The sequence below is a fragment of the Cyrtonyx montezumae genome, unplaced genomic scaffold, assembly GCF_038088225.1.
Source record: "Cyrtonyx montezumae isolate F1298 unplaced genomic scaffold, pur_monq_1.0 scaffold_25, whole genome shotgun sequence".
In the NCBI taxonomy this organism is placed as follows: domain Eukaryota; kingdom Metazoa; phylum Chordata; class Aves; order Galliformes; family Odontophoridae; genus Cyrtonyx; species Cyrtonyx montezumae.
Genome location: NW_027071992.1, coordinates 285,915 through 307,365, shown reverse-complemented (window position 1 = coordinate 307,365; position 21,451 = coordinate 285,915). Strand labels below are relative to the sequence as shown.

Genomic DNA, 21,451 nt, shown 5'->3' with positions numbered 1-21,451 from the left:
AATTTATACCAGATCTGAAACTGTAACCACTTTTATGTTCACACCTTTAAAAATTATGTTACTCAAGTCTTCCATATTCTGCCACAATACCATCAAAGCAAGCAGTTGTTTCCCTCTGCTTTCTTCTTCTAGGCCAAATTTCTTGTAAGTGCACTGTTCTTTACCTACAAATAGAAGAGCCATCTGTACTCATTTAACATGCTGGGAAGTGTATATTCCATAATCTTTAAGAGGGGAAAAAGGAAAATATGAGTGATTGTAGTACTTGGTAATACTCAGTAGATATACTCTCCCATAGATAGGGAAAAAGCACATGGATTAAAATGAAAAAAAAAAAGAAGGAAGAAAATATTCTTTTTTTTTTTTTAGCAAAACTACACTTACCATTTACCTAAAGTAAGTGGGAAATATCAAAATTGAACAAAACTAAAAGTGGACAAACAAAATATATGAGAAAGAAAAACAGATAACTGCAGGATTAAAGGTAATATGACCTTTCACATCTTATGCTCATATATCTGTAACTGTAGTTCACACACAATCAAAAGAATCCACTCTACCTTAAATGAAATCTAGAAAAATTAACAATATTTTTACTGGAAAAGTGTCCTAGTATAATTACTGTTTACTTTCATGTGTCAGATTTTCTCTATATCATTTCTTTTATATATCCTTTATTTTCTCATTTTCTTTCACAGTCCTGTTTGCTGTAAATGTCTCATCTGTCAGTTTATTCATTTGCATTTTAAATACTTCACAAACTTCTATTTAATCACAGTTACATTTTGCTTTTTAAGTCTGTTGTACAAACAGAAAGTACCATCTAATTTTTTAAGAGAATTCTGTTGGCTAGCGCAGAGCTGAAGTCAGACAAGCTCTACCAGACTCATCCCTCACCTAATATAATGGGAAATATATCTGCTTACCCAAAAAATGAATTAGAATTATTCAGATGAATATTAAAGCCATACTTGCAAAATCTGGTGTTAAACTAACAAATTTGGGATTTAAATAATTTCTCTGAAAATCTCAAGTTCTATATGAATTGAAATTCAGAATACAAGAAATGTGAACAAATGCAGAAGCCTGAAATGCAGATATCTGAACTAGTTGTCTAGTCTTTTGCAGTAACAACAGAGAGATAAGAACTTTTTAGTATGATTGACTGGATCTTTGAGAAAAGTTTGAGGTCAACTGAACCTTGGAGGCACTTGTTTCTCTGATAGGACTATAAAGGACTAAATAAATTTTCAGATATGAGCATCTCCATTTTATAAATCCCTTAAGTGACTAAGAGAAATTCACAATGAAATACCCAGAAAAAGAGGTCTACAGTAGAAAGACCATGAGTTTGTAGGATGAATGCCACCAAAAACTCTTCAGACTGAATGTCACAGACATAGACAAAAAGGAAGCTTTTCAAAATACCTGTTTGACAGGCATTTTTGTAGCAACTCATATTCTTATGAATTGTATAAGCTAGTCCTTCAAAGACGGGAAAATTTATGTATTAGCAGAGAAAACTTTTGTAGAATCACAGAGTCATAGAATGGTTTGGGTTGGAAGGACATTTGAGATGATCAAGTTCCAACTCCTCTGCTATAGGCAGGAACACCTCCCTTTAGACCAGGATGCTCGAAGTCCCGTCCACCCTAGCCTTTAATGCCTCCAGGGTGGGGGCACCCACAACCACTCAAGGCAGCCTGTTCCAATGCCTCACCACCCTCGCAGTAAAGAATTTCTTCCTACTGTCAAGCCTAAATTTTCCCTCTTCCAGTTTAAAGCCATTTCCCCTTGTTCTGTTGCTACATGTCCTTACAAAAAGTCCCTCCCCAGCTTTCCTGTAGGCCCCTTTCAGGTACTAGAAGGCTGCTATAGGGTCCCCCTGGTGCCCTTTCTTTTCCAGGCTAAAGAGCCCCAGCTCTCAGCCTGACCCCATAGGAGAGGTGCTCCAGCCCTATCTTTTGACCCTCCTCCACACTTCAGCAGTTCAGTACCCTTCCTGTGCTGGGGGGGGATACAGATCTGGAAGCAGTAATACAGGTGGAGTCTCACAAGAGCAGAGTGGAAGGGCAGAATCAACCCCCTCGACCTGGTCTCTCAATGCAAACCAGGATCAAGCACACACTGTTGGCTCTTTCTGTGTCTTTCATCAACCGACACCTCCAAATCCTTCTCAGGAGAGCTGCATTCAAGCCATTCTCCACTGAATTTATATTTGCACTTGGGATTGCCCAAGGACCTTGCACTTGGCACTTGTTGAACTTCATAAGGTTGGCATGGCCCCACTTCTAAAGCCTGTCCAGGTCCATCTGGATGACGTCCCTTCCCTCTAGCATGCCCACTGCACCACTCAGCTTGGTGTCATCTGCAAACTTGCTGAGGGTGTACTTGATCCTACTGTCCATACTGCCTACAAAGATGTTAAATAGCACAAGTACCACTACCAATCTTTGAAGAACTCCAGTCATCAATGGCCTCCACCTGGACACTGAGCTGTTAACCACAACTTTCTGAGTGCAACCATCCAGCCAATTCCTTATTTAGCAAGTAGTCCATCCATCCATTTTTCTCAAATTTGGTAACCAGGATGTTAGGCAGGACAGTGTCATACACTTTGTACAAGTCAAGGTAGATGACATCAGACACCCTCCCTTTATCTACTGACACTTTAACTCCATAAAAAAAGGCCACCAAGTTTGTCAGGCATGACTTGCCCTTGATGAAGCTATGTTGGTTACCATCAATCACCTCATCTTTATTTTCCATGCGTCTTAGTAGGGCCTTCAGGAGGATCTGCTCCATGATCTTGACAGGTGCCGAGGTGAGACTGACTGGCCTGTAGTTCCCTGGATCTTCTTTTTTTTCCCTCCATAAAAATGGGGGTTACATTTCCCCTTTTCCAATCAGTGGAAACTTCTCCAGAGTTCCATGACTTTTCAAATATGATGGGTAGCAGCTTGGCAACTTCATTTACTAGGTCCCTCAGAATCCATGAATGGATCTCTTTGGGTCCCATGGACTTGTGCACCTGGACTGTCATGAACCTAACCTTGAACTTCAGAGGACAGATCTTCCTTCTCTCAGTTCTTACTTATGCTTTTTGCAATTTCACCAATGTGGCTAGAGCCCATGCCAGTGAAGACTGAGGCAAAGAAGTCAATTACCACCTCAGCTTTATCCATATTCCTCATGAGCTGGTTTCCAGCTTCTTTCCGGAGAGGGTCCACATCTTCTCTGGCCTTCCTTTTATCTCTGATATTCCTGTAGAATTTCTTCTTGTTTCCCTTTAAGTCTCTAGCTAGATTTAATTCTGGATGGGTTTTAGCTTTCCTAACCCAATCCCTGGCTGCTTCTTGGACAACTTATCTATAGTGCTCTCAGGTAACCTGCTCCTGCTTCCACTGCCTATAGGCTGAAATGAGTCCAGAAGCTCCTTGCTAATCCACAGGGGCATCCTGGAGCACTTGCCTGACTTCCTCTTTCTGGGGATAAACAGCATCTGGGCTTGGAGAAGATGGTCCTTGAATACTGACCAAGATTCCTTGGTCCCTCTTCCATCTAGGGCTTTATTGCATATTACCCTGACAAGTGGTTCCCTGAAGCAATTGAAGTCTGCTCTCCTGAAGTCCAGAGTAGCATGCTTGCTGTGCATTCTTTTTGATTCTCTAAGGATGTTGAACTCCATCATTTCATGGTCACTGCAGCCAACGCTATCCTTGAGTTTCATATTTCAGCCCATCCTCATTGGTGAGGACAAGGTCCCACAAATCACCTTTTCTTATAGATTTCTGTACCACTTGGAAGAGGAAGTTATCATCAACTAATTCCAGGAATCTCTTTGATTGCTGGTGCCCTGCTGTACTAACAACATGCCAGAAATTTTGAAAGTAAAAGCTACAATAACATACAATATTTTGGATTTGAAAATAAATGCCAGTGATCCTCTTTAAAACTTAAAAGGTATCACTGGCATTCACTGTTACAGCATCTAATTAAATTTCCTTTTTTAGTTTCAATTAATGGCATTACACCCATCTTGTCAGCATTATTATGACATAAATACTAGGTATACACAAGCTCAAGTTTTAGGAAATTCAATCCTCAGACATGTCCAGAAAACTACCCTACAGCTGAATGTGGTGATACTTCTTGAAGAAAATCTTCTCAAACTGATAGCAAAGTTTCCATAGCCCTTTAAAATGGCAAAGCTCTTCTAAGACTGAATGTAGGAGCCTAGTGAGTGAAGAGAGTAAAAACAGGTAATGCTTCAGTGTCTAAATCTGATATTTCCAGTCTATGCTGGTGGAATTTTACGACCTGCTGTTTATTAGAAGGGTTTTTTTACTTTTAAGTCCAGCTCTCTATCAGAGCAGCATGATGTGTTGCCACCTGGCGTAGACATGATGTAAAAATCCTTGCTGACTTCTGGTGAACAAAGGCTGCGTCACTGCAGAGGCTCATCTCTGCGTGGTACATCCTGGAAATGTCGTCAGCTTCCCTGTTTGCTGACTCACGGATTCGGAAGAATACAGCTCCAAGGGAAGCAATTGCCCTTCTGCCTACGAGGATGTGCAGCAGACAAGCAAAGCGACTACAGAGCTTGACAGAAAAGCGGGAGAGGGTGTGATAGGTACAGACTGTCACATAGCTAGACGATCCGGAGGCATTCAGGCTGGAAAGCAAATGTACATGTTTACAGCTGTCAGCAGCTAAAGTATTGATCCTGCAATAGGGTGCTGCAGGAGAGAGATGATGAAACATGACGACTGTTACACAATGGGCTACTCTTAGAGGAAGGACAAAAGCCTGCTTCACACTGACCATTTCAAGCTTTTCTCCAAGTCATTTGGCAAACAGTCTGTACTTCACAATGGGAACATCATTCAAAGAACCTGCTTAGCAGCTTTTTGTGCAAAAGAAGTGGAAAAGCAAGTACAGTGCTCAGATTTTTTAAAGACAGCAATATGTAAAACAATATATATAAATAACTTGTTTTCCTAAGGAACAGATCATTAATATAATTGAGCTTTAAAAGCCTTTTACTTATTTTCATAGAAAACACTTTAATTGCTGCCAACTGCTTTCTGCAGATTTCTGTATGAAATACATTTTTACTTTACTTCAGAACCTTTTATGCTTCTGTGAGGAACATTTAGAAAACTGAAAATAATCTTCTTTCTTCAGATGTGATTTTCAATAGCAGATTTATTGTCAGCCTTAATGGTAGTCTTGAAAGACACTGATACGGTGTTTTTTATTATGGTCTTTCAATACTCTATAGCACAGTGGTGTTCCATTGCTCCTGAAGCAGAATATGTCATTGCTGGAGTGTAATATGTTGTACATGTGCACCGATGCTAAAAGACCTCTAGGGATGTTGATCTTCTGATTTCCTATCAGAAGAAATTTTACTGATCACTTGCTCTCTACAGCTTAACAGAAGAAAACTACTGCAACCACAGAAATATTCAAGGTGCTTTTTGGCAAAATTATTAGCAGATCACTTTTGGACCCATTGAGGAGTCTTTTCCATGGCTCACTGTGCAGTTCTGATTTATCCAGAACTTTCACTGCATTCTAAAACGTTGTCAGACTTACTGTAGTATTCCTCAGTTCAGAAGTTTGCAATGAAACAATTTATCTAATCAGTAAAAATACAAGCAGAATGCATTGATCTCAAATATGTTATTACTTCTCTGAAATAGAGTTCATTGTAACTGTTGAGCCCAACAAGAGCTGACTGCTAAAGTCAGATATAGACACAGAAGAGAATTTAGAATATAATTTAGAATATAAGTATATAGTCAAGTCTTGTCCATTCCAATTTTTTAACATTCAGAACAGGAAAAAAAAACTGAAGTGCCATTGTTTTAATCAGCTGATCTTCTACTATTCCCACCACAAAAGCTGCTGGTATTTCTCTAGCCTGCAGTGGGGAGATGAGGGAGTCTTCTAAAGGAAGATGGAACAATCCTGCAGAAAACATTTTTTTATGCTCAGCCAAAGCCTACAGGTTTGGTTTCCTATGTAGCAGGAGGCTTGAAAGGAGAGGGATATATTGATATGTATACTCAGCATTTTAATAGTAAATTCATTTCCATGTAACTCAAAAGTTCTATGTAACGTGCCAGTAAGTCATCTCATTTCTTGCAATTCATGCAAAGTCCATTCATAGCTGTAGTCATGATAGGTTCTGTTACTGATGTGGAATACTGACTGACTGATGAGAAAAAGCTTACTCCAGTGAAAAAAAATCAGATGCCCTAGGAGAAATTCTTAAGTATAAATGTCATATAAGTGCCTGTAAAGCTATAAGCTGATACTTCTGTGGGGAAAAAAAAAAAAAAAAAAAACTGGGCAAATATATTTTCATACAGTATTAAATTCCAGACTACTTTCAACCTCTCGAATTACAAGTCTTCTCTGAGAAGCATACGTATCTTATATATGCACTGACCATTATATCACAGATGAAATATTCATAGCAGGTTTTCTACAAGAGGATAGTGGGAGAGTAGGTAGAACCCTTTTAAAATCAAGGTGTTCGGAACTTACAGGATATGACTGTTAAAAACTAGTAAGATATAGAATGGATGGGTGATCTGCTAATAAATAAGCTAACAGACCACACTTTGAGAGTGGTGATCAACATTTTTTAATTAGTTTGAAAGCCTGACACAAGTGGGGTCCACAAGGAACTAATTTTAAGCCCCACACAGTTTAATATCTTCATGAATGATGTGGATGATGGGACTGAACACAATCAGCAAGTTTGCTGATAACACTGAGCCAGGTGGATGGTGAAGTGGGCTTATCAGAAGAAGGGTCATCTTCCTAATAGTCCCAGACAGGCTGGAGGAGTGGACGAACAAGAACTGTATAAAATTTAACAAAGATGAGTGCACTGTTCTGTACCTAATTAAAGCTAACCAAAGAGCCCTGAACAGGGTAGGATCTGTGCTGCTGAGGAGCAGCTTTGCTGGAAAGTACCTAGTAGTCCTGGTGAACAGCATGATGAGTGGGAGTCAGCAGTGCATCACTGCAGCCACAAAGGCAAATCGAATCCTGGGCTGTACCTGCAGGGTCTTAACTAGCAAAGAAAGAGATGTGATTATCCCACTCTTCTCAGCAATTATCAGGTCACACCTGGAGTACCTGGTCTACACAGTTCAAAAAAGACGTGCTGGAGTTTAAAGACAATCAAAGAGCTGTAGAACCTGCCCTATGAGGAAAAGCTAAAGGTCTTTTCACCTTGGACAAGGCTCAGGACTGAGCTCATTGAATTGTTACAGTACTTAATGGGTGGTAGAGCCTCAACAAGGGCATGGTAGATTTCACATCACTTCGAGCTTTCAAGATGTGATTGGACAGGGTGTTAGTCCATCTGGAGATCCAGAGCTATATCTAACATGGCACGTGAGACAAAACACATCTTGTGCTCACATGGTAAGTAGATAACTATTTAGCCTGCAAGAGTTGAAGTCCAGAATCTACACTTGACTTATAACAAAGTATCCATTTTTCCATCACAGTAATTCTGATGGATATATGGAGATAAATATATTAAAAAAAACAGAACAAAAACATTGACAAATTTCAACAAGCTATAAAATTATGGACAGCACTGAGAGTTCATGAAAATAACATGTAAAATACATATACTTTGCACTTTGACTCCTTCAAAAACTATTTCAAAGAACAAAGGGATGTGCAGACATAGATAAACTAGTGCTACTAAATTTATTCAGTCTCCTGACTCTCTTCTCCTCAATTCCCTCAAACACAGCTGATCCAACACAAGTTTTTATGCTGCACATGTGACTGTACTCTTCCTGACTCCAGGTGCTGCTGCTGTGGCTTTTGCTTGGTTTGAGCAGCATATGAACCTAAGTGACCATATAAGCATGGAAAATTCTCCCTCCTTCTGTGAAAATAATTGTACTTTGTCTTTTATTATAGAATCCAACATTAAAGATTATTAGTATTTCTGATACACAATTAATAATCAGAAAGTTTCATTAAGGTTTTATCAGATACTTTATAAAACCCAAAGCGTGGGAGTAGGGTAATTACTGTCATTTCATTGCACTCTGTCTAACTATCTACAATTATCGCTTTATACTAGTAATCAGCTTTATACCATTTGATCTCCTTTGCTTTTTATCCATCTAATTACAAAGTAGCAGTAGATGTTTGCATCACAAAGATTGGTTTGAGCACACAATGCAATCTCCTTCAATTTTCAAATGTCTGTATTTTCCCAAAAGGCATGAGACTGAAGAGTAAGCACAAATTTAAAGGGGATGTCTTACATTTTATTTCAAGAACGCTTTTATGCAGGAAAACAGTTTGTACTTTTTACATCAGCAGTAGGCAATATTATTTAGCATCAACAGTATGAAAAATCTTATCTCTATTTTGTACAATATTTTTGCCCTGCTGGGTCAGAAACAATGAACTTTTGCTCCATTTTACTAGCACATACTGGACAAATACAAGCCTTGTTGAAATGACAAATAATAACAATCATTTCAAAACAGTGCAACAGTTCTACATTCATCTTCATTCCAACTATCAATCAAACAACTAAATTAAGAGGATGAATACTTTGGATTGTTATGTGTCAGCTGGAACTGTGCATTAAAGCCAGCTATGGCAAGGGAAAATTCTTTACACTTTGCTTTGGAGCAGGCATTTCTCACCTAGATATGATTACAGCTGAGGTCGGCTTCAAATTAGCATTCAAAAAAAGAAAAAAAAAAAGTAATAGTGCTGGGAACATAAATAAATAAACAGATAGACAAAGATGTTTCTCTGAAACTGCCATATTCCACATACAATAGTCCACCAGCAAACACAGTCTTTCACTCTGCTTTTCTGGAAACTAACCTTAACGAGCAAATTCAGGAGCCTTAGCAAAATATACTGACTGCACCATAATGAGAAGTCACTCAGACTATCAGAATTTTTTGCTTGAAACACTCATGCAGATCTTACCAGATATTATAGTTACTAATAGCCCCCTGATGATGATACTTCCAATTTCTGACTTCAAATATGTCTACAAACTGAACTGAAACAGAAACTGGTGTCATTTCTGTAGATACCACCTTCTGTCCCCGTCTCATCGATCCCACTGAGTTCAATAAAGCCCATATGCAGCAAATCCAGTCATTCATTGGTCACTCCTACCTAAAAATGTATAAATTCAGAAAAAAAATATGGGAAATTTGCCTTGATACTTGAACTTCTAGGCTAAAGGAAAGTTTTTTATTGGCAAGTGCCTACTGCTAATGCATTTAATAAGCAAAAATAAACAAAATAAACACCTCTCATTAAGTTCTAGAAAAGAAAGACTGGATAACTCAGTTAACAGATATTTAATGTGTAGATTGCTAGTACAGAGGCTTATAAAAGACAGTGCTTTCTGTTAATTCTGATTTGTCACTTGCTGCAGACTGAAATTGGATTGTGATTAAAGACAAACTTTCTGAAAAGTAGGAATGAAGAATTTTGTTTATTGTATGAGAGGAATGGCTGAGCTAAGTAACTGTTTTATACTGATTTCTACGGATATCAGCCTCTTGTTTGTGATTAGTGCTAAGCTTGGGGTTTTTTGCATCAAAAAAATACATGAACACATCACAAATACAACAGGGAACATACATAAAAATAGACAAGATATTAAAAAGTGAAAAATACACACAGCAAATATGATGATAAAAGACTCATCAGAAAACTTCTAAACAAAATCTGTTTTAAAAAAATCCTATCTCTACCCACCTAAATCACTGGGACATTAAAAAATTATTAATCTATCCAGATAGTATATTGGTTTTGTTATGTTTTTAAGAGATAACCCAGAAAGTACATATTTTAGAATTAATGTATCTTGCACAGTGAGGAAAGAATATTGGTGTAACTGTTAAACACAATTCTTTTCAGGTTCCTTTGAAAGAAAAAGCTTTAGTATTTCCTAATGAGCTGAAAGAAAGTTCTGGAAAACTTTCCAATCATTGCTTACAATAGGCACTGTCATCCACTACAGTACAGAAAGTGGAACTGAAATCTTGTTTTTAGTCAGGTTCTGTGTGGCTCAAACCCAAGAGTGGTCTGCGAAGCACAAGTACCCCACATTACCCACTTCAACTTTGTGAAGCTTCGCTTCAGGTAAAATTGTCAATTAAGAGGATGCTGCAGTAGCCTAGGGGTCTTGGAAAAAGAAGGTTAAAGGAGACGTCTCATTACATAAAAGGCTTTCTATGGAGAGGTGACATTCCTGATAATTTTCTGAGTTAACTGTTTCACAGGTGCAAAAGATACTAGAACAACATATATGCGTTGCTTTCTGAATAATAATAATAAAAAATTAGAAAGGAGAAATAAATTATAGTTGTATATTGTTTGGATATATCTGTGCTGTCTTGCTCATGCTACCAGGCAAAGTTTTAGAACTTGACCAGGAGGTTTGTGGCCCTGGAGTACCAGATGGTGTAGATGTATGCTCTAGGTTATTGTGAAAGGATTTTCTGTGTCGCAGCATGCATTACAAAAGAAGCAATTAAGATGGTGTCAGGATAAATGGAGGCAGGCAAACAGAAGGCCTCTCTGGTTCATGGTGCCTGATAGAAAAGTTTGTAAAATATGGTGTTGAATTTCTACTTATTACAGCCCAGAGGTAACTGCAGCAAAATTCTCCCCAGGGTTATATGCAACAGCTATTGCTATAATCACTGTCACAGGAACATTGCCAGCATGGGGTGCGCTTAAACAAATTCAACACCTGTGCTTGACAGGAGCCACCAATGTGCTCTTACAGCCCAGAAGGCCAGCTGTATCCTGGGCTACATCAAGAGAGGGGTGGCCAGCAGGAAGAGGGATGATGCCAAGAAATCTGACGTAGTAACTTGACACACCAATGAGTTATGTCAAGCAGGTATTCAGTTTATTACAGCACTGGGTGCATGGGGGATCTCTCCACCAAACATGCACAACAAAGAGAGAAACAAATACATATGTTAAGGTATAGCACATGAATATTCATCACATTCTAAACACTGGTTATTGAGGGGATTTAACCTAAGGGTCAATTTTGCTGTAAATTTTCAAACCTTGAAGGGGAAGAGCTCCTCACCATTCCTGTGGGTGTTTTGTTTAAGAGAGACATCTGTTTGGCTGTCTTGTTGGGACAACAGGATGTCTGTCCTGCTTTCTTATCAATAAGTTTGCCTCCATGTTCTGGCATTAGTTTGATTTATGCCCAACCCCATTTCTAAGTTTTGTTCTCTGTTTGTGTAACACATCTGGCCCAACAGATAAATCGACAGGGATCTGGATGATATAAGCTGTTCTCATGATTCAGGGAGGTGACTGTCCCCCCCAGCTCTGCCGCTGTGAGGCCATATCTGGAGTAGTGAATTCAGACCTGAAGCCCTCAGTGCAAGAAAGATGCAGGGATGTTGGAGTAGGTCCAGAGGAGTGTTACAAAGAGGATCCATCCAAAGGGATGGAAAAACTTCCCTACAAGGACAGGCTGAGAGAGCTGGGGCTGTTCAGCTTGGGGAAGGATCTGGAGGGGAACTCACTGCAGCCCTCCTGTAACCCTAAGAGAGAGAGACTATATTTTCACATGGTCTGATAGTAACAGGGCAAAGGAGAATGGTTTAAAACTAAAATAGGGGTAATTTAGGTTAAATGGTAGGAATAAACGTTTGGCTCAGAGGGCGGTGAGGTGCTGCTACAGGCTGCCTAGAACAGCTGTGATGTCCTGTCTCTGGAGGCACTCAAGGCCAGGCTGGAAATAAAACAGACCCTCTCTCTGAGCTCCCTTCACAACGGTTAGCCCAAGCTTTTGGGCTGGCATCGCTCCCTACCCACCTCAGTAGGAACAGACCCCAACGAGTCACTTCGTACGGCGCTCACCACTGCGCACCAGGCAAGACCACAGAACCGCACCAGGGTTGCCGCGCCAACACCGAGGACTATCGTCACCAAGGACGCCAGGAGAGAATCCAGGAGGGAACAACCGTATCACGGCACCGCCCCCTGCCCAGCGCCCGTCCCTCAGCACCGCCCCCCACCGACGGCCCGCGCTCCAGCCCCGGGAACGCAGCTGGCCAATCAGCGCGCGGCACCGCTGACAGGCAGGAGCTGCCAGGGGTAACGTGCCGCAGCAGGGAAACGTTATGCGCCTATTCTCCTCGGGCCGAGCTCTCTAATCGGCTATTTTCCTTCCAAGCTGACCAATCAGAGAGTGCTTTGTAGAAGCCGGCTGAGCCTATCGGAGAGGCGCTTCTTCTTCCGCCTCGGCAGTTTGAAACGTTGACGGCTGTTGTCCGCAGGTGAGCTGAGGGCTGGCGGGTGGAGTGGGTCCGGCGGCTTAGGGGCCCCATTTGTAGAGGAGAAAAAGGAGACGCGTTCGTGCGCGAAATTTTGATTCCTCCTCCTGACTCTTCAGCCGCTCGCCTGCCCCGCCGTGCCCACAGGTTTCTGCATGTCACCCCGCGGCTTGGCCTTAATTGCACTGTAGTTGGGGCGGCATCCCTGTGGGTGCCGGGGCAGGCCGCGGAGTTGCTTCAGAGAGGGGCGTGGGCACCTGGGCTGGATCCAGGCTGCATCACACGGGCGAGTAAGTTAAAGGGGCACTGGAAGCAGGCCTCTTCCCTGGGTTAAAGGCCCTTCGTCTGGACGCAGTATGAAATTGGAAGCTGCACACCTGATGGAAAAAAAAAAAACAACAGGCACCAAAGCACGAATCCAGCACAGCTCAAGTAATTCAGAATTAATGGTGCCAACAGCCATGGTGAAGTGAATCAGAGACATGTAAAGCTGAGGTCTGTTTCTAAAAGTAGCTGTCCTTAGCGTTGTGGTCTTAAAGGAACTTAAAGGTTTCTTGGTAGTGCTATTAACAGGACTCCTGCTTTAGTGAAGTCAGAAGTGTCTGCAGAATGAGCACGTAGTAGCTATTGAAGTGCTGTTCTTGCCAGTCTACTCCCATCTACTGATCTAGCATATCAGTTTATTGATGTCTTACTTAGTATACTGTGATAAATGTCTCTTTTAGAAACTTGCCCTTAATCAGATCAAGGCAGATAACTTATTTTTAGATTGAGGTGACAACATCATATGCAAACATCAGCTTAAAAGAATGGTATTTGTCTTACAGTAATCTTATCTGTTTTTATCTTTCTAGAATTCTAGGTTTACTGGTATTTATGCTGTAATATGTGCAGTGATTGAAATGCAAGGCTGGACTGCAGGCAGGAACATCAGAGATATTGATGGGGAAAACAAGTGTTATGAGGAAAGCTGAAAATTTAATAAGTACACTATTTTTGAGAATCTAAAGTGGTTTTCAAGTTAGTAAAGACAGTCAGGTTAGAATTCTGATGCATGAGGTGGAGGACTAGTCCAGATGAATAAAGAAAAGGGATAAAAAGAGAAGGTGGGCATGCTGAGCTTGAGCAGACAATGACTCCTGTAATGTTACTTCAGGTAGCCATGCTGCAGTATTAAGCTTGGAGAGTGGCATGGCGTGGAGAGAGAGCATTGTTTGAGGAAGCAACTGAGTTGAAGTACCATGAACTCGAGCATAGTGTCAGTGATATACAGAGAACTACATGAGTGTTAAAGGTATCCTCTCAGAAGGCTGAAAGTCAGGATAGTCAAATTAGTGAACGAACTTGAGTCCTCGTGATCAACTGCTTTGAAATCGGCACAGCCGGAGCTGCAGTGGCTGATTGAGGTACAGGGTGGGTTTTCGGGAGGTTCCTGTCTCACGGGAACCGGGTGAGAGCGGCCAGTCCCTACGGCTGTTCTCGAGAGAGAGGTTAACGAGGCGTTAAGGAGGCATAGGCGTTGCCAGGGTTTCAGCGCCCTCGCCCACACCCCTCAGCTGAATAGGGCTGAAGGGGTATATCCCTGAAGGGCTCAGGGAGGGCAGCGAAGTGTCACTGCCCACTGTTTGTTTGTTTGTGTTTTTTTATATATATATATATATTTTAATTCGTATTATTATTTATTTATAAGTTATTACAATTCATATCTATGTATATATTATTATAAACTATTATTTATTTATTTACTTACTTTCAATTTTTCATTTATTTGTTTTTATTCTTTTTTGTGCCATGGTCTCTACAAGACAGAGGGCTTGCCTTAAAAAGGCTGTGGCAACCCAGACAGAAGGTCTGCCTAGAAGCGTGGCTACACAGGTCTCTGGTTGCAAGGAGTGCCAGAGCCTGCTACTGCTGGATGAGGGTGCTAAGCAGTTCTCCTGTGCAAGGTGTGAGCAGGTGGAAGATCTGCTTAGCATGGTGGCAGAACTGAAAGAGGAGGTTGAGAGACAGGGCCATCAGGGACTGTGAGTGGGAGATTGACTGGTAGAGTAGCTCCCTAGAGCGCCAGAGAGAAAGGCACCGGGGAGATCCCCCGCAGTTGGTGGTGGACTCCCTGACCTGTCCCCGTAGGGCAGAAGGGGGATATGAGGGATAGGGAGGGCTGGCAGAGAGTCCCTACTCGGTACCGTGGGCAATCTCCCCCTCTGCCTCCCCAGTGTCCCCAGATACCCCTAAGCAATAGAATTGCAGCATTGGATGTTGAAGAGGTGATAAGGGGGGAAGTGCAGGAAGATTCCCGCAGGAGGTCACCAATGGCAAGGCAGTGAACTCCACACATTGAGACTGCTACTACTAAGAAAGAAAGGAAGGTGATCGTAGTGGGTGGCTCCCTTCTAAAGGGAACTGAGGGCCCCATTTGCAGACCAGACCCAAACCGCAGGGAAGTGTGCTGTCTCCCTGGGGCTCGGATCAGGGACATTGCTAGAAGACTCCCGGATTTGATACGCCCCACCGACTACTACCCGTTACTCGTAGTTCAGGCAGACTGCAATGAAATATCTCAGAGAAGTCTGTGAACTATGAAAAGAGATTTCAGGGGATTAGGGCGATTAGTTCAAGGGGTGGGAGCACAAGTGGTTTGCTTCCATACCTTCTGGGGCAGTGAAGGACACAGAATGGGCTAGGAAAACACAGGTGATGAATAACTGGCTGACAGGTTGGTGTAGAGATAGACACTCTGGGTTTTTTGACCACGGGGCAGTTTACTCGGCTCCTGGCCTGTTATCTGTTGATGGGATGCACCTGTCTCAAAGGGGGAAACGAATCCTAGCACAGGAGCTAGCTGGACTCATTGAGAGAGCTTTAAACTAGCTGTGACGGGGGAAGGGGATAAAACAGGGCTCACCAGTAAAGAGCCTAAGGTGGCTGTGCTGGAGAAAGGGGTGAGGCAGATATCTCAGCTGAAGTGCATCTATACCAATGCACGCAGCATGGGCAATAAACAAGAAGAGCTTGAAGCCATTGTGAGGCAGGCTAACTATGACCTTGTGGCTATTACAGAAACATGGTGGGACCTCTCCCATGACTGGAATACTGGGATTGATGGCTACAAGCTCTTCAGAAGGGATAGACAGGGAAGAAAGGGTGGTGGCATAGCTCTCTATATCGAAGAGTGTTTTCATGTTGAAGAGCTTGAGGTTGGAAATGACAAAGTAGAGTGTCTATGGATAAGGATCAGGGGGATGGTCTTTAGGAGTGACATCGAGGTGGGGGTCTGTTATAGACCACCCAGTCAGGATGAAGAAATAGACGAGGTGTTCTATAAACAACTCGTAGATGTTGCACGGTGGCCAGCACTCGTTCTCATGGGGGACTTCAACTTCCCTGACATATGCTGGAAATATAATACTACACAGAGGAAGCAGTCCTTGAAATTTCTAGAATGTGTGGATGATTGCTTCCTGACACAGCTGGTGCAAGAGCCTACCAAGGGAGATGCCCTGCTAGACCTACTTTTCACTAACAGGGAAGGACTAGTAGGGGATATGAAGGTTGGAGATTGTCTTGGCCAGAGTGACCATGAAATGGTGGAGTTTGCTATTCTGGGTGATGTCAAGAGGGTGACTAGCAAAACTACTACCTTGGACTTCCGAAGGGCAGACTTTGACCTGTTCTGGGTGCTTGTTGCAAGGGTCCCTTGGGACTTGCTCCTGAGGGGTAAAGGCGTCCAGGAAGCCTGGACGCTCCTCAAGATGGAAATCTTAAAGGCACAGGAGCAGGCAGTCCCAGAGTCCCGTAAGTCGAGCCAGAGGAGAAAAAGACCAGTGTGGATGAACTGGGGACTTTTGTTGAGACTCTGAGAGAAAAAGAGAGTCTATGTCCTCTGGAAGATGGGACAGGCTACTTGGGGTGACTACAGAGAACTGGCCAAGATTTGCAGGCAGAATGTTAGAAATCTAAAGCCCAGCTTGAACTTAGACTGGCTACTGCTGTAAAGGAGAACAGGAAACCCTTTTACAAATATATTAACAGCAAGAGAAAAACTAAGGAAAATTTCTCTCCTTTACTCGATGAGGCGGGGAATGTAATCACAGATGATAAGGAAAAGGCTGAGGTTCTCAATGCCTTCTTCACATCTGTCTTTAATAGACAGAGCAGTTGTCCACAGGGTACTTGCCCTGACCTGGAAGTCCGGGACGGGGCGCATAATGCACCCCCTGTGATCCAAGCAGAGATGGTCAGAGATCTCCTCCATCTGAACTGCCACAAGTCCATGGGGCCAGATGGGATCCACCCAAGGGTGCTGAGGGAGCTAGCAGAGGTGATTGCCAAGCCACTTTCTGCCATCTATCAGCATTCCTGGTTATCTGGAGAGGTCCCACAAGATTAGAGGCCTGCCGATGTGACTCCCATCTACAAGAAAGGCCGTAAGGATACCTGGGGAACTACAGGCCTAGTTATGGAGCAGATGATCTTGAGGGAAATCACACGGCACGTGCATGGCAATAAAGGGATCAGACCCAGCCAGCACGGGTTCACCAGGGGCAGGTCGTGCTTGTCCAATCTCATCTCCTTCTATGACTGGGTGACCAGACTGGTAGATGAGGGAAAGGCTGTTGATGTAGTCTACCTGGACTTCAGCAAGGCCTTCGACACGGTCTCCCACAGTATTCTCCTGAGGAAACTGGCAGCCCGTGGTGTGGACAGGTTCACTCTTCTCTGGGTGGAGAACTGGCTGGAGGGCCGTGCCCAGAGGGTAGTGGTTAATGGAGTTAAGTCCAGCTGGCGTCCTGTTACAAGTGGTGTCCCCCAAGGGTCAGTTTTGGGGCCCATCTTGTTTAATATCTTTATTGATGACCTAGATGAGGGAATTGAGTGTACCCTCAGTAAGTTTGCAGATGACACCAAGTTGGGAGGATGTGTCAACCTGCCTGAGGGTAGGGAGGCCCTTCAGAGGGATTTGGATAGGCTGAACAGCTGGGCTGAGCTCAATGGGATGAGGTTCAATAAGACCAAGTGCCGGGTCCTGCACTTTGGCCACAATAACCCCATGCAATGCTATAGGCTTGGGGCAGAATGGCTTGAAGAATGTAGAGAGGAAAAGGACCTGGGGGTGTTGGCTGATGCTCGGCTCAACATGAGCCGGCAGTGTGCCCAGGTGGCCAAGAAGGCCAACGGCATCCTGGCCTGTATTAGAAATAGTGTAGCCAGCAGGAGCAGGGAGGTGATCATCCCCCTGTACTCAGCTCTGGTGCGGCCGCACCTCGAGTACTGTGTTCAGTTTTGGGCCCCTCACTACAAGAAGGACATTGAGGCCCTGGAGCGTGTTCAGAGAAGGGCAACAAAACTGGTGAGGGGTCTGGAGCACAAGTCTTATGAGGAGCGGCTGAGGGAGCTGGGATTGTTTAGTCTGGAGAAGAGGAGGCTCAGAGGAGACCTTATTGCACTCTACCACTTCCTGAAGGGGGGTTGTGGTGAGGAGGGGGTGGGCCTCTTCTCCCTGATAAATAATGACAGGACGAGAGGGAATGGCCACAAGTTGCGCCGGGGAAGATTTAGATTAGACCCGAGGAAGCATTTTTTCTCTGAAAGAGTGGTCAGGCACTGGAATGGCCTGCCTAGGGAGGTGGTTGATGCACCATCCCTAGCGCTGTTCAAGAAGCGTTTAGATGAGGTGCTAAGGGATTTGATTTAGTAGTTGGGTAGGGATAGTGATAGGAGGATGGTTGGACTAGATGATCTTGTAGGTCCTTTCCAACCTTATGAACCTATGAACTTTTCCCTCATTATTAGATGCATCAGTTATGTGAAACTCAAGTGGCCTGTTTAATTAGAAGCATTGTTGCTGGATAGTTTTGTTAAAAGGATTGAAAAAGGAGAACAGTATTTGTAATTTGTTATACTCTTTCTGTTTCTATGAATACTGGGTAATTAACTAACTGATCCTCTGACTCACCAGTGCACACTCAACAGTGCATTTGTATACCTCTAGGACTTCTGGAGACCTACTGCTTGAAAAATCGTATGAGCTATAAAGCATATAGAGTTGAAGCTGACTTTTTGAATGACTGAAGAAGTATTTGGGGTGATTGGAAGAATGTATGCATTAAAGAAAAGAAGGCAGTAAGCAGTGAGATAATACAGGTTTTTTGAACCTTGGGCCATAGGAAATCTCAGCATTAAAATTATCTTTATACCACTTTTAAAATCTCCATCTCAGCACAAAAATAACTTCCCATTCTGCATCTGAAAGTCTTGGATGGCAGAGAAGTCTTCTATGGTGCATGACAAATCAGTATCTGGAATAACTCACAGAACTGACCTAATTAAATTCCATGTCTATCATGTCTACTCCCATAGAGCGCTCGGAGTTTTGGGTTTTTTTTCATGTATGAATACTGGGAAATAAGATGATCATTAAGGAGGATATTTTCTGCCAATTTAATGACAGTGAAACTAGCAATTTAAAAATAATAATGTTTCTGTCAGAAAATTCAACTCTTTAAAAACAACTAAGAATATTATAATTGACAGTTTTAAAGGTCTGTTTAAAAACAGTTTTTAACTTGCATGGTTGTTAGCTACACTATGTAAGTACCCTGCTCCTCTGACTATTTATAGTGATCTTCCCTGGCTTATTCTCAGCTAACAACTCTCTGTTCAAATGTATCTCATGGTTGCTTTTGATGTTCATCAGACGGTTGTATCACTCTGCCATTCATTCATTAACAAATTCTTTGTGCTGCATGGTAAGCATTCAGGGCATCATATCAGCTTGGACTGTGGTGAGGTATTTCCAGGGGGAAAGAAAAATCAGAGAAGAACTTCAGCATTCCTGTGTCACTTTGTAAGAATTTTGTACTGAAGTAAGCTAAATAAGCTCCAAACACTCCAAGTAAGAAGGAGGAGAGGTTGACATAGGACTGTATTCGTAAACTAGGGTTTCTCTCATTCTTTATATTATTAATTTTTCTGTCAGTGTATTGTAGTTGCACTGTATATTTAATGTAAAATATTTTTGTGTAACATGAAACATCAGGTATAAAATTTACTCCACTGATGTAGAATAACAAATTTGCTGTAATGTTGTTTTTCAGTCTCTTTTATGTTTTATTTGAACCTTAGGGTCAGTTGAAGTGTTCTCATGTTTTTGAGTATGGTTTGGATAAAGCAATTAAATACCTTTTAGTCTATACTTATCACAGTGTATATAACAAGGACACATTCAGGTTATCCCACTGAATGGGCTATTACCTCCACCTCAAGGTACTACTTGAGGTAGGTACTGAAGCAGTATCTGTGTTTCTGTGAAAGAGGCTAGTGAACATGTAGTAAATGTCTTGGAAATGAAAAATGAAGTTGAGTTTCTACTGTTTTGCTGAACAACTTTGTGCAGGATGTCATCAGATGAGGAGAAAAGCACAAGTCCAATTTTGCCAAAAGACTCAGTTCGGAGAAGTTCTGTTTCTTCAGATCTTCAGGTAGGAAAGAGGCAACCTCATTTGGTTCACTGTTACAGCATGCTATTTGTCTATCAGTAATTGTGAGGAAACCTAACAAAACTTGCATCTTTGTTATATTTTAGAGGTACTGTAAAACGAAGGTTAGGAAATGAAACAAATTAGACAAAAGTAAATTGTATGATTAAAATAAACTTACTTGGATTTCTTTTTGTGCATTTCACGAGAAATTTCAAGTTCAGTGAAAATTCACATCTAACCTTTGAAGGGTGATCAGTGGCAGCTTTAAGTAAAATAATATGGCTTTCTGGACTAATTTCTGGTGCTACTTTTTGTGTGTGAAGTTATATCAAGAGGCAGGAATTAGGATAGAAACCTGTTATTTCTAAGAAATGCAGAACCATGAGATTTCTTACGTGGTGAAACGAAGTGTTTGTTTCCTGCATCAAATATGCTGAATTGGGTATTGCGTTGGTTTGTTTTTTGAGAGGATGGAAAGATAACTGGATAAAGTATTTGTCCTGTTCTCTTGAAAACAGTAGATTTTCATCCTTAATATTTAAATAGTTGATTATTATTAACTGAGTAGCTGCTGGCATTGTTTCGTTTTTCTTCCTTTGATAAGTTTCTAACCAAAACGGGTTAATTCTTTATATAAGCTTTCCTGGTTGTATGTACATGTGTCTCTACTTCTGCCACCAGGTAAAAAGGGCACATTCATCTTAAGCACTCTTTTTTTTCTTCCTCTCAATTGATTTTGTACCTTTTATACCTGTTTTTGGGAAGTTCATTCCTGTAGTTCATATGCTTCTCTGTGGTAGTATTTTGTGAATAAGTTTTATTAATCTATATGACTTGATGTTTGTCTGTCATTTGTGTTCCCAGTGCCTTATGTAATCAGAGAAAAAGATGAAGGCAACAAATACAATAAAATTCTGGTGATACAGTATGATTCATATTGATTACCAGGGAGATTCAAAGTCCACCTCATTGAGAGTGATAGAGCAGAGCAATACTGAGCGGCCACTTTGCTACTGAATTCATGTCTAGGACAGCAGTGATTCAGTTTTCACTCTTGTTGCAGTGAACTAGATTTGAAAAGGATTTTGATTTGTGGAAGATGTGATTAGGACTGTAAATCTCAGTAGCTGCCTTACTTCAGTTGGATAACTTGTTTTTAGGTGTTTCTGTGAATTTTAAGTGCTGTTTTATCTTCAAATGCCCATATGTCTTCGCAAGTCTGGCAGACAGACAGATAATACAGACTGTAACTTGGCTTCTGTATCTCAGTACATATGATATAGTGCACAGGGGAATACCTGTAAAAGAAACGGTACAAATTAGGGCTTATGTAACCATGAAGCACATTCTGTGGAAAAAAAAGAAAATTCTAATGAAAAATGAAAAGGCCATAGCTAACTAATAGAATTATTGGCAAGGGGAGTACCCTTACCCTTTCAGATAATTTTGAATTTTCTTAATAAGACATTTCTCTGTGTCTTATATATTTATCTTATTACATTCCTCAGCTTTTTTTTTATTTTTAGTATTTTGGTCACAATTGAGATAGTGTTTTCTTTGATATTTACCTTCATTTCATCTCTGTTGCGATAATGTAATTCATGAGCACGTATTTCCAAGTTTTTCACT

General features: G+C 41.7%; 1 protein-coding gene across 1 annotated transcript in view; it reads left to right on the top strand.

Moving 5' to 3' along the window:
- The first annotated feature begins 12,322 nt into the window (after positions 1-12,322).
- Positions 12,323-21,451, top strand: part of POC5 (POC5 centriolar protein) — a 28,375-nt gene continuing 19,246 nt past the window's right edge. The window contains exons 1-2 of the mRNA XM_065740129.1: positions 12,323-12,344; positions 19,738-19,822. Of these exons, the coding sequence (XP_065596201.1) occupies positions 19,739-19,822 (84 nt within the window). The 5' untranslated portion in view covers positions 12,323-12,344; position 19,738. The remainder of the gene's footprint in view (positions 12,345-19,737; positions 19,823-21,451) is intronic.